Genomic DNA, 17,622 nt, shown 5'->3' on the forward strand with positions numbered 1-17,622 from the left:
AAAGCATTGTATTAATAATGGCACAAAAATAATTTAGAAACTGTTCGGGACAAAATGAGGTGTGTTTTTTCACTTCAATATATTATAAACACTTCAAACAAAAAACAAAAGGATGTTCTGTGTATTATTTCATATTCCAGGATTTGAAGGGTTAGGCTATATACAGGCAATATATTTATATTCGTTGGTTTTAAATCATTTAAATGTGGATATGTGTGTGAGTACCTAAAGGACTGCAAACTAAAAGCAGATTTTTTTTTTGTGTAATTTTCCAAAAGTAAAAATTATGAAAACGCTAGAAACCCGTATTTAAGGTCTTCCTGATTTGAACGCGGTGTTCTATGCACCACTCGCCTCCTAACACATGTGGACTACCTTAAATGTTTTTGTTCTCGCATTACATTTGGCATACATTCGCTCGGCCTCGGGAGCGCGCGGCCGCCGCAACGTCTCTGTCAAATCACGATCACGAGGACGCGCAGCGGGAGGACTTGCATAAAAGTGAGCTCTGAGCGCTTTTCAGGCTCTTTCGACGTTTACGTTGGGTTACTTTCGGTTAAATCAGCGAGGAACAACCCTAATATGAGAAGTCGCGATAGTTTATTGTAGCGGAAATAAACGCAAAAAAAAAAAAAGGTCCTGTTTTTATTATTTCTAGGCAAGACGAGACCAGAGTCGAGGAAAAGACTTGCAGGACTTATCCCCGTCAACTTTTCGGCATTGTTTGCCTTTTTTTTTACGAGTAACACGCCTGGACTTGTGAACGTGTACACCAAGGCCGGAATAAAAGCACTTTGGGGAGTTTGTTGCCTTCAATCACCATGATGTCGAGCACATCGATGTACGCAGCCAAGAAACGGAAGAAACCGGTCCAGAAGACGTAAGTGGAACACCGCCGAACTCAGAGGCACAAACAGAGACATTAACCCACTTTATGATGCTTATACTTCCCCTGTAAAGATAGAAACACACTCTGGGGCGCTCATTGTTCTTTTACTGCCTTCAACCTTAAAAAAAAAGTGAAGTTGCAGTTTTAACTCATTGTTTTCTTTTATTATGACAGCAATGTACTGGATGCGTTTTTATTTAAAGGAAGCATGCATAACGTTCAGCTTTGTATCATACAGACATACATTACTTTTTTTGGTTTTACAAGCAGTTGTGCACACATCGCACATGAGTCTGGATGTAATACAGTCTGTTAATCAGTAATGAACTGTAGTTAAGGCAGTTGTACTCTGACCTTGCAGTATACTGTCCCGGGACTTACTTTCTGGGCTGTGAGGCCATTCCAGGCCTGTCCAGCTTGGAAAACATAGACAACTGTTGCTTCAGTTTCATCTGTAATCTAATTATACCAGCAGAGACGGACAGCTGAGCTTCTCAGACTAATTTGTGCTGATGCGCCTCACTCATGGACACTCCTCTGCTGGGTATACCGTGATGTGTTTATTTAAATTGCATTTTTTGTATACATTTTTCAGCGTGCTGTGTAGTTGGGATGATGTCACGGGAGGCAGAAACCACACGAGTGCAATGATCATCATGCCACTTTCTTGTGATCCTACCACTTAATTACACAATCGTGCACATGGCATCTCTGTTTCCCTTTTGAGGACTCGGAAGCCCGCTGACCACGAATGAAAATCAGTTATCAGTGTCGTACTGTCCAATACGTCAAAGTAGAGTGTTGTTTTTGGATCATTATTATTTTAAAGATGAAACCTGCTAATTTACAGAACCGAAAATGGGTTCTTTGTTCTGCTCCGAGGCCTCAGACTGAAATTGTCTCTGTAACAGAATCACCTGTCATGTTTTATGGAGGTTTGTACGGTACGGTACGGTCATGAAAATGAGCACCCAAGTTCATGCTTTTTGATATTCATACTGCATATTTGTGCTCAGTAAAGAACCCTGACTGGTTCCTCACAGACCCGTAACCCGCTGGATCCCACCGTGCTGCGGTTCATCTGCTGTTTACATTTCTTACCTTTTTCTGCTGTTATCCGTATAAAAACAATGTGGTTTCACGTAAAATGTGCCTTTCATTTCTAAAGTAAACCTTTTTTTCCACACATGTAGTTGAACTCTCTCCTGAACCGACCTGTCGGTAAGCCCCGCCCCCACATGGGACAGTAGCTGTTCGGGTACCAGTTGCTGGACATCTGCAGCGTTTTTAAAAAGTTTATTTGATTTAATTTCCTAAATCTAAATAAATCCGATAGATTGTCCAATTAGCCTCCGAGGGTTTGTGAATGTGGCAGCCACCTCTGTGCTGCTTTTAAACCATCCTGCACCTCTTGTGGGGTGACCGTTACCCCGTCCTCAGCATCAATAGCGTCACTGTCGGTTTTTGCCAGTTTGAATTATGGGTCCATGACGTTGCCCCTGTCACAGGTCAACGTGTTGCCTGGTGGGCTGCATCTACAGAGCTAAACTAGCCAGTGAAGTGTTTGTTGGGGGTGGGACTGCTTCAAAGTGCCCGTCAGGTCCTGATGGGGTTTTCTGGGGATAACAAGATCTATCTGAAACGTTTGAGGCTGTTCTCATGGTGGATTTGCATGATTTTATCCTTTAAAAAGTCACAACAAACATTTAAGCAGGTTTTCACCTGACCAGCGTCTTACCACAGACCCTCCGTTGTTCTGTCAAACAGACCCAGAAGACCCACATTACAATATACTCCATGTTGGCCCATATTGCTCGGCTGAAATGGTTCATTTCTAACCCTTTAAAATGCTGTCATATAATGTTTTACCCTTCAATGTACCATGAAACACCTTTATTACCAATAGCAGCATAGTTGTGCAGCGAAAAGCCTTCGTAGAGATGTTCAGATCTCTCTGTCCTACCAGCCTTTATTTTAAACTCTCCACCAGGCTTCATGATGGCACCAAGCTTCATTGGGTTGTTTTGACCTCCCCCTGTTGATTACCAGAGCCCCCCCCCCCCCCTGGACAGGCGTGATGTGGGACCTGAGAGCAGGCCGGTAACTACGGGGTTAAAGTGAGGGGTTCCTGACGGCACCGCGAAGAAATGGATCAGTTTTAAACAAATGATGGGTTCTAGCGAAACATTCTGCACAAATGTCAGTTTGTAAATATCTGTGATCAGCGTCGTCCTCTCAGGGATTTCACCAGTCTGAGACTCTGGACTTCAACAGAGCGAAGCGTTAACTCCACCGTGCAGAGAGAACCGGGCCAGAACCGCGGTTTGAGAGTGTGTGTGGTACTACCTGCATTAATCATGATCAGGACGTGTAGCGAGAGTGCTCTCACGCTATGTTTCCACGAGGGAGGAGGAAGGGAGGGAGGACGGCGTAATTTGAGACTTGCTCTGTTTTTTTCTCCACCTCCTCTGACTGCCACAACATACTTTTTTCCCGTCTTTCCTTCTTTCTCTTTATGTGTGTGTTGTGTGTGTTTTTTTTTTCGGGGGGCTATTTTTCCCTCCTTCAACTCAAATTAACATAGTTCACTGTCACGCAAACGGTTACGTAAGGCTACCATGTTCAGATTTTAGGGAAAGTGGTTATCAAGCAGTTTATCTGTCTTTTCTTCTTTTTCCTGAAAGAGATGATTGTGGGTGAGTGAGTTACGAGCATATAAGTCAGTCTGTTTAACCCACAGACTCAGTGATGGGCTGTGTTAAAGTCATTGAGCCTGCGGCAGTGGACTTTAGCAGAGCTCCCAGAGCCGTGCTAGTATCCTTGTATGTAAGTGTGTATAAAAATGCAGCTTTAACCTTCACTAAGGCTGTAAAGCTTAGAAAAGTTGAGAAAAGAAGAAATCATCACCAGAAGAACGTAGGTGGAGGTCGTTGACATTGGGTGGGCTCCTTCACCGCCTCATAGCCGCTGAAGGAGGCTGAAGTGCCGGCGCCCTGCAGCCCGGTTCCCACACTTCAGACGGTGCATTTAAGCCAGAGTGTTTCCAGACTTCAAGTATTTAGGGTGTAGGGTTCGGGTATCTTTTACAAATTGTAAAGTCTCTTAATAGATTCAGAATCTAGCAGCGACCAGGCCTCCTTGGCAGGGCTGGGTTGTGCATGTATGCCGCTGCAGCTTTGAGCGCATCATGACAAACATCTCAGCTTCTAGTCGTAAAGACAAAAAGATGAAGTTAAAATCAGAAGTTAAAAGCATTGCAACTTTCCGAGGTTAAACCTTGGACCGGCACCAGCAGGTTCTGGGGGTCCTGGTGGCAGCCGTCACTGTAAATGTGAGACACAGTGGCTGAAAGGCCCGAGGAAGGGTTAGAGGTCCGGCCTCCTGGACTTTCCCCTCAGATCCCGGCTCAGGGAAAGCTCAGCGGTCTGCGCCTCCACGCAGTCACCCGGCTCCCTGTGTCTTCATGATGTCCTGCGCTGACTTCACGGCGCTCTCCAGTCTCGTCATCAGCCTCGGTGCAGGTTTCAAACCACAGCAGGATGTGGGGGTCATATACATTCCAGTTAAGGAAAAACAACGGCTGGACCCGTTTCCAGTCCTGCTGGGTTACGAGACCGGACTGAGCTCGTGTGGAAAGAGACGCTTGGACGTCGCCACTGGGCAGATTCCTACCTCCGTTTCGGCTCGACCTGAAACAACGGGCCTTCATTACAACAGCGTGAGAACCTAAACGCCATCCAGCCCCTCTGTATCTCAGACTGAGGCGACACCAGAACCCTTCCTGAGCATCCCTGCACAGCTGGCATGTGGGGACTCGTTTATTACTCGTTTGCACCAGATTGCGATTGTGAGAGACTTCTGTAAACCGTTCATGCATCTCATCAGAACGAGGACTGATAAAAGTCCATCTTTTGGATTGCAGCTCCAGTATGACGCACACGCCTTTCAATTCTTCGTAAATAGCGTAGGACCCTGGAAACTTTCTTCCTGCTTAATGTTGGTGCAGATGTGAAACTGATTTAGAGTTGCAGGTTTAAAGGCGGGCTCAGATGTGGGGTTTTCTGAGCCCGCCATCGGTGCAGCTCTGGTTCTCGTCCCCGGTTCGGTTGCTGCTGCATCGTCTCTGCAGCAGGAACAAGAGCCCGGATCGTGTTTGGTTTCTATTGTTCTGAGAAGGTGTCGTCGCCCCGTTGGAGACAAGGTGCCTTTGTGTGAAGGCATGGGAGGGTTTCTGTCAGCCCACACTCACCCCTCACACACACTCCCACGCAGCGCCCACACCCCTTCCAGGACAGATCCGCCAGATAAGCTGAGGAGCAGCTACACTGGCTCCTCATTGTTCTGGCGGGGAGTTGCGCCGGGAATGCAGCGATAACCATCTCACCTGGATTTCAGATATTATTATTGGAAGCAGATGTTTTATTTATAGGAGGGAGGGATTCACGGTTGACACATTTGTTTCACAGTGAAAACTGCTCAGTTTCAACACCGGCTTGTTGGATTTTTGTTAGTTTATTTACTAGGGTTGTTCCGATCAGGATTTTTTAGCTCCTGATCCCGATCACTTGAGTTTGAGTATCTGCCGATCCCGATTTTTCCCGATGCGATCACTATTTTTGGCTCCCGATACATTTCCGATACTTTTCCCGATCAGATACATTTTGGCGATGAATAAAAAAAAAAAAAGAAGCTAAATTATCCCAAGTTTCTTTTATTGTCCATTGGAGAACAACATGGACATATATTTCAACAAAGCCTATCAGCACTGGTGCCACAAAATCTAAATACATGAAATTGTAAACTAAAACAAAAAGTGCAGAATAGTGCAATAACAAAAATAAAATAAATTTAACTTCAAAAGAGGTAGTTGAATGACATCCAGTCAAACTCACAAACACAAGAAAATTTAAATACTTTTTGACTTAACCTTAGTGCAACATTCTGAATGGCATGAAATGAATAGCAGCACCTTAATGCAACATGAACAGACAAAATTTCACAATTCAAACATGTAAACCATGTTATGTTAGTTGGCTGGAAGTGACGCCGGCCGGAAGTGACGTTAAACCCAACGATATATAAAACGATTTAATATATATTAAAAACATTAATAACTAGGTATGTCCCGATACTTTTTTGGCCGATAACGATGTTTTGAAAATGCGTGAGCGGGCCCGATAGATCGGGCGGCCGATCGATCGGGACAACACTATTATTTACCTATTTTTACTTCTAATTTGTTGGTGTTAAACAAGAATGTCCAAATTGTATTTCTAAATATACAAATATCCTCTAAATTCTTGTTGTAAACTCTTTTTAATAAATGGTTAAAGAATCGCTAGCGTCCGAGAGGGAGCATGGGCTGGCCCAGCGGATCCACGTGTGCTGTGTGGACTCTGAATCGAGTCTCGTGGGTCCTCTGGGGGTCCGAGATGCTGGGGCCAATGTTTCCGGCCCGTCGGCCCTTATACGGGGCTCCAAGTGAAAGCTGGATGCTCCAAGTGCCATCGTCTGTCCGTGATTCTGTCGGTTTCGTCGGCAGGTATCCAGGTTGGTGGTGTCAGGATTGTGGGTCCTAGTTCTGCAGATGATTCAGATCATTGAGCTGTGATCTTCAGCTCTTACTGGAGCAGGTTGCTGCCAAGAGTGAGGCCATGGGGGTGAAAATCAGCACCTCCGACTGCCATCTCTGGATTGGGAGCGGGTCCTTCCTCGAGGTTGTGTGTACATGCAGCTGAAGTGAGTTTCCTCCGTGAGGTGGCTGGACTTGGCTCTGCTCTCCCTGCATCTGTTTGCCTCTCTGTGGGTGAGTTTGGGGCGAAGAGGCCCTGAGGCCGGGGTCTGCTGGAGAGATTAGACCTGGGAGCACCTCTGGAGCTCTGCTGGAGGAGGTGGAGGAGGTGGCTGGGGACCGCCAAGGCCTGAGCATCTCTGTTCCGGCTGCTGACTTCCTGAGCCTGGTGACGGCGACTTGACGCCAGACAACTTAAGACCGACCATGGGGGCTTCCCCCAACTCAAGCAAGACTCTTCATGGTTTGTTTTGGAGGGGGGGGGGGTTCCTGCCACCTTGAAATCACTTATAAAACGTATGGTCAGCACAAGTGGAAGTTAATGTTTGTAAGAATCCAATCAGAACCATGAGGCAAACCTGCGCAGATGGTTTTTCAACAATTTCTCTCCTTTTTTGGGGGGGGGGGGGGGGGGTTGTTTTTCCTGAAGCAGTTTGTGTTTCCTGCAACATCAGAAACCAGGAGGTTAAGAGTGCAGAGAAAGTATGCAGTTACGTAGGCCTGCATGCACAAAAACACCCCCGTACACACACACACGGCCTCGGCTGACCTGGAATCCACAGCGGAGTCATCAGCGGCAACATCTGAAGCAGATTTAGCGTGAGAAGCAGCAGATGTGCCGCTGCTCGTGTGAGACCCACCTGCGCCGGAGCTGTTTGGTCACAGGCTGCAGTTGCGCCAGATGCTGCGGCGCCGTTGAGCATCGCGGCTTCATCGTCCGGCTTAAACGCGAGTGTAACCTCAGCAGAGCAAGCATGACCATCACCCCCTCCTGGCTCTGTGTGGTGTGGATACATGTGTTGGGACAACTGTGGAGCCCCCCCCAAATCCCACCTGACGGTCCGCGCAGCAGCTTCTCCTGCAGCTCTCAGGCACGCTGTTCTTCTCCAGTTGTCACAAACCTACGTGTGTGGACATGCCGGCCAAGTTTGTTGTTCTTAGTCAAGACCGCACGACGTGGGCGAAAGGAAGAGAGCTGAAACTTTCATCGCTATTTTAGTCATACTTTAATAACACAGCGCATCATCTCAGCTGGACGGCATCAGGTGTTATTTTACTAGTGCATATGGAGACAACAGGTGGCGGTTTGTGTGGCCGATGGGAGGCGGAGCTGCAAGTTTGTCATAAAGGTTTATTGTTGGAGGGAAACAGGAATGAGACATGGAGTAGGTGATGCACGTGTGGCACATGTGTAATGAACGGTTTGAGTCATGAGGTGTCCAGGTAGATGCTTCAAGAGGGGAAACAGGTGATGTTAAAGATATCTGTGAATCCTCTTGTTGTTGAGTTGTGCCTTGCCCTGCCTGGCCCTGCCTGGCCTTGCCTTGTGACGGTGAGTCCCATCTCAGGGCTCCGAGGGGCTTGGCAACATTCCTGGGAGAGGGAAAAGCCCGTCTGAGCAGCGAGGGTCTGCTTTGAGTTACAGACGAGAGGTTTCTGGGTTCGCCGTCGGAGTTGGGTTACAGATGCAGACCACTTCCAGCGATCGGGGTTTACTTACCTCCGCCGACTGGTTCAGACCGCCAAAGGTGCCCTCTCTTAACCAGGGCTGGGGATCGATTCAAATGTCAAAATTCGATTCTTAAGATTCAGAATTGATTATCACGATTTGATTCGATTCTGATATTGAGTTGGGTTAGTGTTATTAAGGGCCAGTCCCAATCCCCCCCTAGTCCTACTTTTCAGCCCTACCCCTAAATTTTGCGCGTTCTCGTGAGGGTAGTGGTGTCCCAATTCCTCTTTCCATGTAGGGCTAGTGGACATAACGAGGGCTAGTGAGTATGAATCTAGCCCTTCACAGTGAGGGATTTCAGATGCTGACTTGCTGACCGAGGGCCAGAAAAATTTCCCAGAATGCTTTACGTCATTATTTGCGGACTGAATCAAACAAAAACACATGGCGGACATTTCTCATTGTTTAGTGAATAAAATCAATATTTTGAGTTAGTTTCTGCATAAAAATACATTTTGATTACATTTCTAGTGAGAAATATATACTTTCGTCTATATACGTCTATATACTTTCATAATATTCACTCAGTGAATGTACATAATCACTCGCTTGCTCATTGTTGCGTTGTATCTTCAGATCTCGCCAGAATAAAGGCTGATTTATGGTTCTGCGTTACACCAACGCAGAGGCTACGGCGTAAGTTACGCGGCGATGCGCGCCGTACGGTGCGCTTCGCCGTGTAACCTACGCCGTAGGCTCTGCGTCGATTTAACGTGGAACCATAAATCGCCGGCGGCTCTTCTCATCCCCGAAAACATCAGATCAAATTTCTTAACAGGCGTTATTTGGATAAACTGAGCCCAGGTTGGGGATCTTAACGGTTACTTTTACGCCTGAAAAAATATTAAAACTTAATAAAGTGGCATATTAACAGCGCTACAGCGGAAATTAAAACAGCTTTTGGCTCTGGGATTCCTGATATGGTGTGACGTATGTGCAAACTTAACTACGCAGTCGCTTACGTACCCGAACCTAAACCACGCAGTGACGTAGCAAGTGGTGTCCCAATCCCTAGGGAAGATTACAAGAGCCCTAAGGTTTGTGGCTTCATTTTGAGGTCTAGTGGTAGTGAGTGAGGGCTAGTGGTAGTGAGTGAGGGCTAGTGGTAGTGAGTGAGGGCTAGTGGTAGTGAGTAGGGGGGTGTATTGGGATTGGCCCTATAACTGTTTTTTGAGCTGTTGCATGAATTATATAACTGTGTAGTTATGCAACATATTAATACTAGTATTATATTGAGATTCAACAGCAAGTATTGGCAGATAATGATGCTGTAAGGACCAATCAGCTCCCAGAATGCTGATAGAACGGCTTTCAGAAACATCGTGTGGCAGAATTACCAAACAGATCCAGGGAGGAAACAGAGACGGATGAAATCAGTTTTATTTTTTACCACATTCCGTTTTTTGAGAATTTGGTTTTTAGCATTTTATGCAATGTAACCCCAAGATAGTATATAAAGTAATGAAGTATAGACAATTTATGCATAACTGAAAACTTTTTTCATACCTTTAAACATATTTAAAGGCAAAAACATGGCACTAGTTATTATCATGTCCAACAACATTCCTTTTTTGGGCATAAACAAAAAAATACCAAAAGTTGTAATGTGATGATGAAAAAAAAAAAGATCTTTAGACATACGAATTGATTTTGAGGAATTAATGAGAATCGATTTAGAATTGGAAAAATCTATTTTTTTTTATTTATTTTTTTTCCAACACAGGCCTACTTTTAACCCAGAACTCCACATATCATATAAATCTTTTATGCTGCAGTTCTGGATATTTTTGAAGCCCTCGTTATTTTTCCTGCAGGGTGGAAAACCTTAAATGTCTGTGTTGATGTAAAAAAACAATTTATTATCCTCTCAGGTTTTTCGGACTCTGTGGTTCTGTTTGGTGCAACTTTATGTCGCTGGATGTCTAATTTTCGACCGGGTCTCAGCTCCAGCCAGACGTGGATCCTTTCAGTCTTGTTTTCTTTCTTCAGTTTTACGTCGCACACTTGACAGAAAAGGATTCGAGCGCACAGGTGGTAAACAAGTCCCCGAGCAGGTGACTTCATTCTGCTCAGCTGGTTCCCGTGGCAACGGGGATGAAGTCAGCCGCCCCTGGAGAGCGGAGGTGGTCCGGGGCTTTGTTGTTTTCCACTTGACAAACCTTTGAGTGTTCGGCAGCTGTGAGGGAAAAGCAGCTGATGGCTTCAGATTGTGCAGAGGCTGCACACGGCGATGCTGCACGATTATGGAGGAGGAGGAGAGAGGAGAGCAAGGAGCAGGTCAAACACCAGAAAATCATGAAGGTGCATGATGTCTGGCTGGTTGATAAAATCTGAATCATATTCCATCAAGCAAACAGTTTGAAGAAAGCTTAAAGTCACATAAATCCACATTTTTCTGCTTATATTTGCATCTCCTGTGTTTTCTGTGGTTTTCAGCATCAAATCTCTGCCTCAAATATAGTATCTATTTGGTCAGGTAGTACTGGTAGTTTTCCTGCTCAAGATAGGCAGACCTTTTAAAAGGGTATTTCTTGCCTTCGTTGGTCAAAGTAACACAAATCATAAGTTGTGGCTCCTTATGTCTCACACGGATTTTGTGTCTCTGCATCTTCAGGCCCAAACCCCCTCCGCCTGAAGGAGCCAAGTCCAACCCGTCCAAACGCCACCGCGACCGCCTCAATGGCGAGCTGGACAAGCTCACCAGCCTGCTGCCCTTCACCGACGAGGTCCGGAACCGGCTGGACAAGCTGTCGGTGCTCCGCCTCAGCGTGGGATACCTGAAGGTGAAGAGCTTCTTCAACGGTGAGTCTGAGTGGAAAACGTCGTATTACGTGGCTCTCCAGCTTGTTCAATTTTGCCGTGCAGACGGCACTTCCTGATCGGCGAATCAAACACGCAGCTGAATGTTTACATCTCCGGGTTTTGCTCTCCTTTGTCTCGCAAGCATATCAGGACAGGAAGCCTTTTACACCGATACGGCCGAGGAAGAGATGATGAGGAGAGCAGCACTAGTTATAAATACACTTTGAAGTGACACAGATAAGAGTTCCAGCTCATATGTGACCAAAATAGTTGCAGGCTCAGCCCTTGAATGATGATAACTTGCAGTACATGAAGCAACACTTCAGTGTAGGGCGTTAATGTGTGAAAATCAAATGCATAGATAAACAGATAGCTGCCTCGTCAACACAGCTCATCCTCCTTTATGTGCTGACTTCATGTAAATTAGCATCTTAATCGTCATCTCAGGCAGTAAAGCTTGATCAGGAAACCGAGAGCATCTGTTCAATAACACTTGGTGGGTCCACAGAAGAAAGTATATAATCTTAATAAAAACTTGATAATTACACAATCTGTCCCGCTTGTTCTCAGGGGTAGACGTCGTAATTATCGGTGCTTCTGTTCTGTTTGCGTTGTGTTGGCCATTAATGAGAGCAGGATGTGAGCGCAGCTGCTGGATGAAGAAGTCGGGTGAATGAAAAGATGAAGAGTTTAACGTGGATGATAACTGTCCGCTGGCTTCCTGTGTGGATGCTTCGCCGAAACGCTCTCAGAGCTATCAGACACGCCGTGGATTAAAAGATCAAATGTCAGCAGTGGTTTTTTTGAGTCTTAAACAGGATTCCAGTCAGAGCTGGAGGTTGGCGGTGTCATCAAAGACAACCGCCTCCTCTCCATCCTGACTGGAAACAACAGCCCGTCTTAAAAAGCGGAGGGCGAACTTAAGAACTGCTGCATCCTGTGACTGAGTCGCTTAAACACTCGCATAAAGCCGGTGAACTCAGGCGGCAGGGAAGCGATGCCTTGCTGGAGGAAACGCCAGGAGAAGCGATGCCCCCTCACCTCTTTGGAAAGACGAATGTTTCTCCCAGGACTCAGATTATTTTTTATGAAAGTGAATTCTGCTCTATTTCTGTCATCAGGGGGTTATTTGAGTTTCCAGCACACTTCCTCACTTTGTCCTGTCCCGCTTTTGTGAAAAATGCAGCGATTAGATCCAGACTGTCCGACAAATGCGGGTTCCTATTTACAGTAAAGAGGGGGGGGCAGTCGCCTCCGAGAGGCCAAATCAGCGCAGGATGTGGAAGTTTGGCCTGATGGACTTCCTGTATGTTGGGGGGGGGGTGTCTTTCTCACTAATGGGAGTGAAGTGAAACAAGAGGAGGCGAGCAGGAGCACAAACCTTCACACAGGTTTAAACAAACCAGAGGAAACCGAGCCAGACGTTTGAGTAACTCTTCAGGACAGTCGGCTGACACCGTCTACGAGTTATCGCCGCCCAAAGGAGCAGAAACGACGATCAGAGGGTGGGGGGGTTGATTTATCACCTCCCAGCAGAACAATGTCTTCAGTGTTGGTTGCTGGTAGTTTTTTATTCTGAAAAACAGCTCAAGCCTGAAACCTCAGCTGCTGGCACATGATCACTGATTCACAGGCATTGACTAACAGCCCCATCAGCCCCCTGCAGACACGTCCTGGTCCGTCTGAAGCAGTTAGAGCACGTACTGCCCCGTTAACGCCACTGTGAAGTTCGCAGGGGCGCATGGTGAAGGAAACACAGCAGAGCCCGTTGCTTCGGACTCATCAATTATTAGGCAGGGTGTCGCTTGGTGTCCGCTGAACGAATGCGTTCGGAGGTGTCTGGTTACTCTCAAACCACGCTGTTGGCGCGGGGGAACGGATGTGGCTCCAGCAGCTCTGCTCCGGGCTCTTATTTTGAAGGATCGGAGAGGAGAACATGATTCAGATCCAGTCGCTCTCATGAACTTGTTGTCACTTGCGGTGCTAGAAGGTGGTCAGCTTTGCTGATCTGTTGATGATGTTTCCTGGCTACTTACTTATACGGTCAGCTTTTAAAATACTTAAAAGTCCTTTTTTTATGGTCAAATAAAAGGAGACGCAGAAGTCAGGAAATTGTGAAAAGTGGACAAGATTAAAGGAGAAAGCCAAATTATAGCAAAAACAATTAAATTGAAGACATCAACCATCCAAAAGCGCCCGTAAAATAGAATTACAAGCTGATTTTAAAGGACTCTGCTTCAGGACGGCTGCACACGTTTGGATTTGTGTCCTCTTGTGACTCTGCTGCAGCTTTTTTCTGAATCTGCTCCTTGATACTCGGCTAAGTGGATGTGATTGTCCAAATGCAAAGTCTTTTCCTGCATGTCAGAAAGCATTGAAAGTGGACACTTCCTGTCATCCTCTCCAGGCCCCCCTGAACATCCCTGGACCTCAGTTTGGAAATGTTTTAAAACCATACAGAGACCAGAACAGCGAGGCAGCGAGCAGCTTTGATAATTTAGCCGTTGAGCACACGCTAAACCTCGGTATCTGGTAAAATAAGCACATTTTCCATGCAGCTCCAACAATGGTGTAAACAGTGTGACGAATGGTGGCTGAGACATAAAGCTCTGCTTTGTGTGAAGCCGTCCGCAGGCCGCTGTGTGTGGCCTCCACGCAGGCCGGACGCTGGCGGCAACAGCAGCGCCGCCGTTAAGTCCTGACTAACTCAGACGAGGCTCAAAGCTCCACAACAGAGATCATCTTCTTCCACTCATGTAAACACAAGATATCGTTGCAGCGAGTGTAGAAGAAGCTTTTGAGTCCAACCCACTCGCTGAAACTGAAGCGCTGCAGACGGGCTTTGATTGACATCGCTGATTTACTCAGATTTTCAGACTTAAAGTGGGGAAAAAAGATAGTTTTAAGACAATTTTAATGTGAAATCTTGCAACATCGGGATGGTGGATGCTGTGCAGTAGATACATATTTACGCACCTTTTTAACGAGAAGCAGGTAGGCTAGGTGAAGGCGCTGTCCATGGTCCTACTACACAACCACGTACGTCGCAGTTTATATTTTTCTCTCTGTGTAATTCCACCACCAGCCGCTAGGGGGCAGTTCTGAGCTTACTCCTGTTTTATTCACGTCGTATATGCGCCACGTAAATAGCAACGGAGCAAATAAAGAATATATCGTGTGAACTCGAGCTGACATGTTGAGGAAAAAATAGTTTTCATATTTGCACCCCACTTGAAAGTGACGAAGTTTTAGCGTCAAAGATGAAAAAGGAACTTGAGTTGGCTCATGTTGACTCGTAGCTGCGTTTCTGGTCAGGTGCATGCCGGGGCTCTCCGCCACGGCGGTCAAACGGCATTAGTTTGACACTTAAAACACCTGTTCGCCTGCTGCTTCCTGGATTTGATATTGGACTCATTTCATAAAACCGAGATATTGATTAGTATCTTGTTTGTCTTTTCGGTGTTTGGAGTCTTGAAGATCTTTTATTTTATAAATCCATTTGTTTTGAACAAAACAAACCAAACTCAATATCTCCAGATGGATTTTGTTAGAAATCAGGAGCATCCTCATGAGAGAACGGATATAAAAGTATAAAAGCGTGCTTTTCATGAGAACTTTCAGGAAAGTTTGTCCTGGTTCATTACCCAGCATGCATCTCAGTGAACAAAAGTGACCCCGAGTGTCAAGGCTCCTGGGAAGGCCATCACTGCTGTCTCAGAAAGAGAAGGTCTGTGTCCATCTCCCAGACTAGTCCTTGAGGTCCTTGCAGCCAGACGGGTCAGAGGGGCTTCTGGGAAACACCCAAAGGTTGGTGCTCACAACGACGGCATTGTTGGCCGTCTCTGAGGCAGACCTCCCTCATGTTCAGACAGGGCTCCGGTTTTATCCTCGCTGTCTCCGTCTGTGTCTGGCTGTCTTTTCTTCCTTTGTCTCTTCCCTCTCTTCTTCATCTTCCCCCTCTTTCAACCACACGGGCTATTTTTAACTTTCGCCATGTTAGAACTCTTTCAGCGTGTTTCATATCTGTAACCGTACAGTATCTGACATCTGTTTTTACCGCTCTCGCTTCAATTGTTCATGGGATGCAGAAGCACGTCTACCACACCCGTAAACAGACCACTGAATTGCCATAGGGAAGGAGGCGGAGCCTCCCCGAACCCAACTTCATGTTTGAAATGCCACAAAGATTTCCACAAATATATATGCAAAACCAGGAAAAGGGGGAAAATGTCACTGTAGTAAAAAAAAACAACCCAAACATAAAAACAATCCAAACATGCAGAACAAACACAGATAAAAAGAAAAAAGAGATGAATAAACCACATCACAACAACTGTGAAAGATTCAAAACGATCCCCGACAACAGATGAGAAGCCACAAAGAGATGCCTCATATCTTTAAACATCAACTAACAACATGAAAAAGACGTGAAATGTTAAAAACAACAACATGATAAAGACCGAAAACCTAAAATAACAAGACACAAAGACACGGAGCAGCAGCGGAGACACAGGCCCTCCACAATCGAGTGGCAAACTCTCCAAAAAGAGATGTGAAAACCTTAAAAACTAAGGATCAAAGGACTGAAAATGATATAAACAAACTAAATGTCCTCAAACATTTCCTCTTGTGTCGGTGTATGAAAAGCGAGACCTGCATATCCAGAGGTGATCTGGAGACGAGGGGCTGTGACGAAGTCCTTCTGTGCTTGTGAGAATCTGCAGAGACGAGTCTCAGCTCCTGGGTTTGACGTCTTCGTCGTGACGCTGACGGGGCCCCAGCCGAGGAGCTTTCTGGCCCCGTAAACTTGTAATTTGTGGTCTTTTAATAGCTCGGCTGAACTTCCCTTCTTCGCTGTGCCTTCGCAAAGCACCAGCACACATTCCTGTGTACGCACACTTGCTCTTTTCTTTGTTGTACATTCAGCTTTCTTTCCTCTGAACTCCCACACACCCTTCCTCGCTCTCCACGCGTTTTCCAGATGTCTCTTTGGTGAAAACGTTCCTGGGCAGATTGATGCCGCTGGACAGCAGCGGGTTGGCCGGAGGAAACCCTCCACTCACTAATAAAACAACATACAAACCAAACAATGATGGAGAGTGGGTTCCACCCTGCTCTTTGACTGACAGGGCGACCAGCGATGTATGCTGGTGTGTAAATCAGGATGTGTGCGACTGGCTGCAGCAGATGCTGCTGATCCGAGCAACTGAATGTAACTGCTGCCAGGAAACAGATGCTGGTCTGGCTGACTTCGGGTGGGGGGGCAGCCTGTATCCTGGGGCCAAACCAGGACAGGTGAAGCTTTTTGTTTCACATCACAAAGCGGGAAAAGTCCCAATTATTCCTGCAGGATTTGGGACTTTCACAGTTCAGAGGTCAGAGGAGAATAATAAAGTTTAATAATGAAAATATGGACTTTTCATGTAAGAAATGCTGGCTGGACTTATTAAATTACGAGTGTTACTTTTTCGTTAACCTTTAAATAAGTCACATTTTGTGAAGTTAAATAGAAAAATGCAACAGAAGCATCACTAAGTGATTTGTTGCATTACTTTGTTGCTAAGAGACGCCGATTCTCAGAGGTGTTTATGTGTTTTCAGAGTTCACGTCTTTGTCGTTCAGCCTTTTGTTTGCCGCAGAAAGAACTTTATCCAGCGTGTCTATTGTTCGGCGCAGAAAGAGGAAGAGGATTAAGAAAACAGAGAGAGAACTGGTTTGAGTCAGAGCTTGCACATCAATATTTGTGCTGGCAGGAGCAACAAAGTCCAGCGAGGAGACCTTTAAGAACGCAGCAGTGAACCGGTTCTGTTCGAGGAAAGAGAAGGACGGCAGATGGAGGGAAAATGACTCATTCCTGCAAATTCTTGGAAAGATCCGTCATGTACGGTTGTGTTCATTTTAGAATTTCAGTTGTGGATTGAATCCTGGAAAGTTCCTGCATTAACCCCCGTTAGTGTTCCTGGTGATAGCATCGAACCTGCAGACCCTCTGCCTGGAGGTCTGCAGCCAAAACAGCACGCCTGTGTGTGTGTGTGTGTGTGTGCGCGCGTGTGTGCGTGCGTGTGTGTGTGCGCGCGTGTGCGTGTGCGCGCGTGTGTGATGCAGCACAAACATGCAGGTACTCAGTCTGCAGCGCTGCCTGTACATCTGCTCTCCGGGCTCCACTGAGCTGCTTTTCTGCAGCTTCGTGGTGAAACCTCTGCAGTGGTTGGATCTGATTTTACTTAAGTATCGGCGGCTGAGGTCCCCAGCCTACGTTCAGGTTCCTGTGGGGGGTCAGGAGGTGGATCAGGTCTCATGAACCCGACCGTTAACAAGCAAGGAGGCTTCAGCAGCCGGTGGAGGTAAAGTTTGACCCCCACCGTTACCATCCCAGTTTCATTAGGACTAATGCACTAATTACATTTTATTTTCTAAAGTCACATAAACACACTGTCTGAGGTGGTGAAGCGAGCCCAAACCAGGGTACTCCCCCCACCATGCTTCGCCGTGCCTGTGGCTTCCCGAGGCCTTCAGGTGCTCGGTAATGTTTTTTATTGGAGAGCTGCAGCGTCGTCCTCCGTATCCTGCCGGCGAGGCTCCAATAGGGTGTTTTTAATGATCACCTTTTATTAACGCAGAGATGGG

The 17,622-nt window shown here is 46.3% G+C and overlaps 1 protein-coding gene across 1 annotated transcript in view; it reads left to right on the forward strand.

Annotated features, from left to right (window-relative positions):
* Positions 1 to 472: 472 nt before the first annotated feature.
* Positions 473 to 17,622, forward strand: part of ahr2 (aryl hydrocarbon receptor 2) — a 70,329-nt gene continuing 53,179 nt past the window's right edge. The window contains exons 1-2 of the mRNA XM_061716122.1: positions 473 to 880; positions 10,808 to 10,995. Of these exons, the coding sequence (XP_061572106.1) occupies positions 822 to 880; positions 10,808 to 10,995 (247 nt within the window). The 5' untranslated portion in view covers positions 473 to 821. The remainder of the gene's footprint in view (positions 881 to 10,807; positions 10,996 to 17,622) is intronic.

The sequence above is a fragment of the Cololabis saira genome, chromosome 24, assembly GCF_033807715.1.
Source record: "Cololabis saira isolate AMF1-May2022 chromosome 24, fColSai1.1, whole genome shotgun sequence".
Classification (NCBI taxonomy): domain Eukaryota; kingdom Metazoa; phylum Chordata; class Actinopteri; order Beloniformes; family Belonidae; genus Cololabis; species Cololabis saira.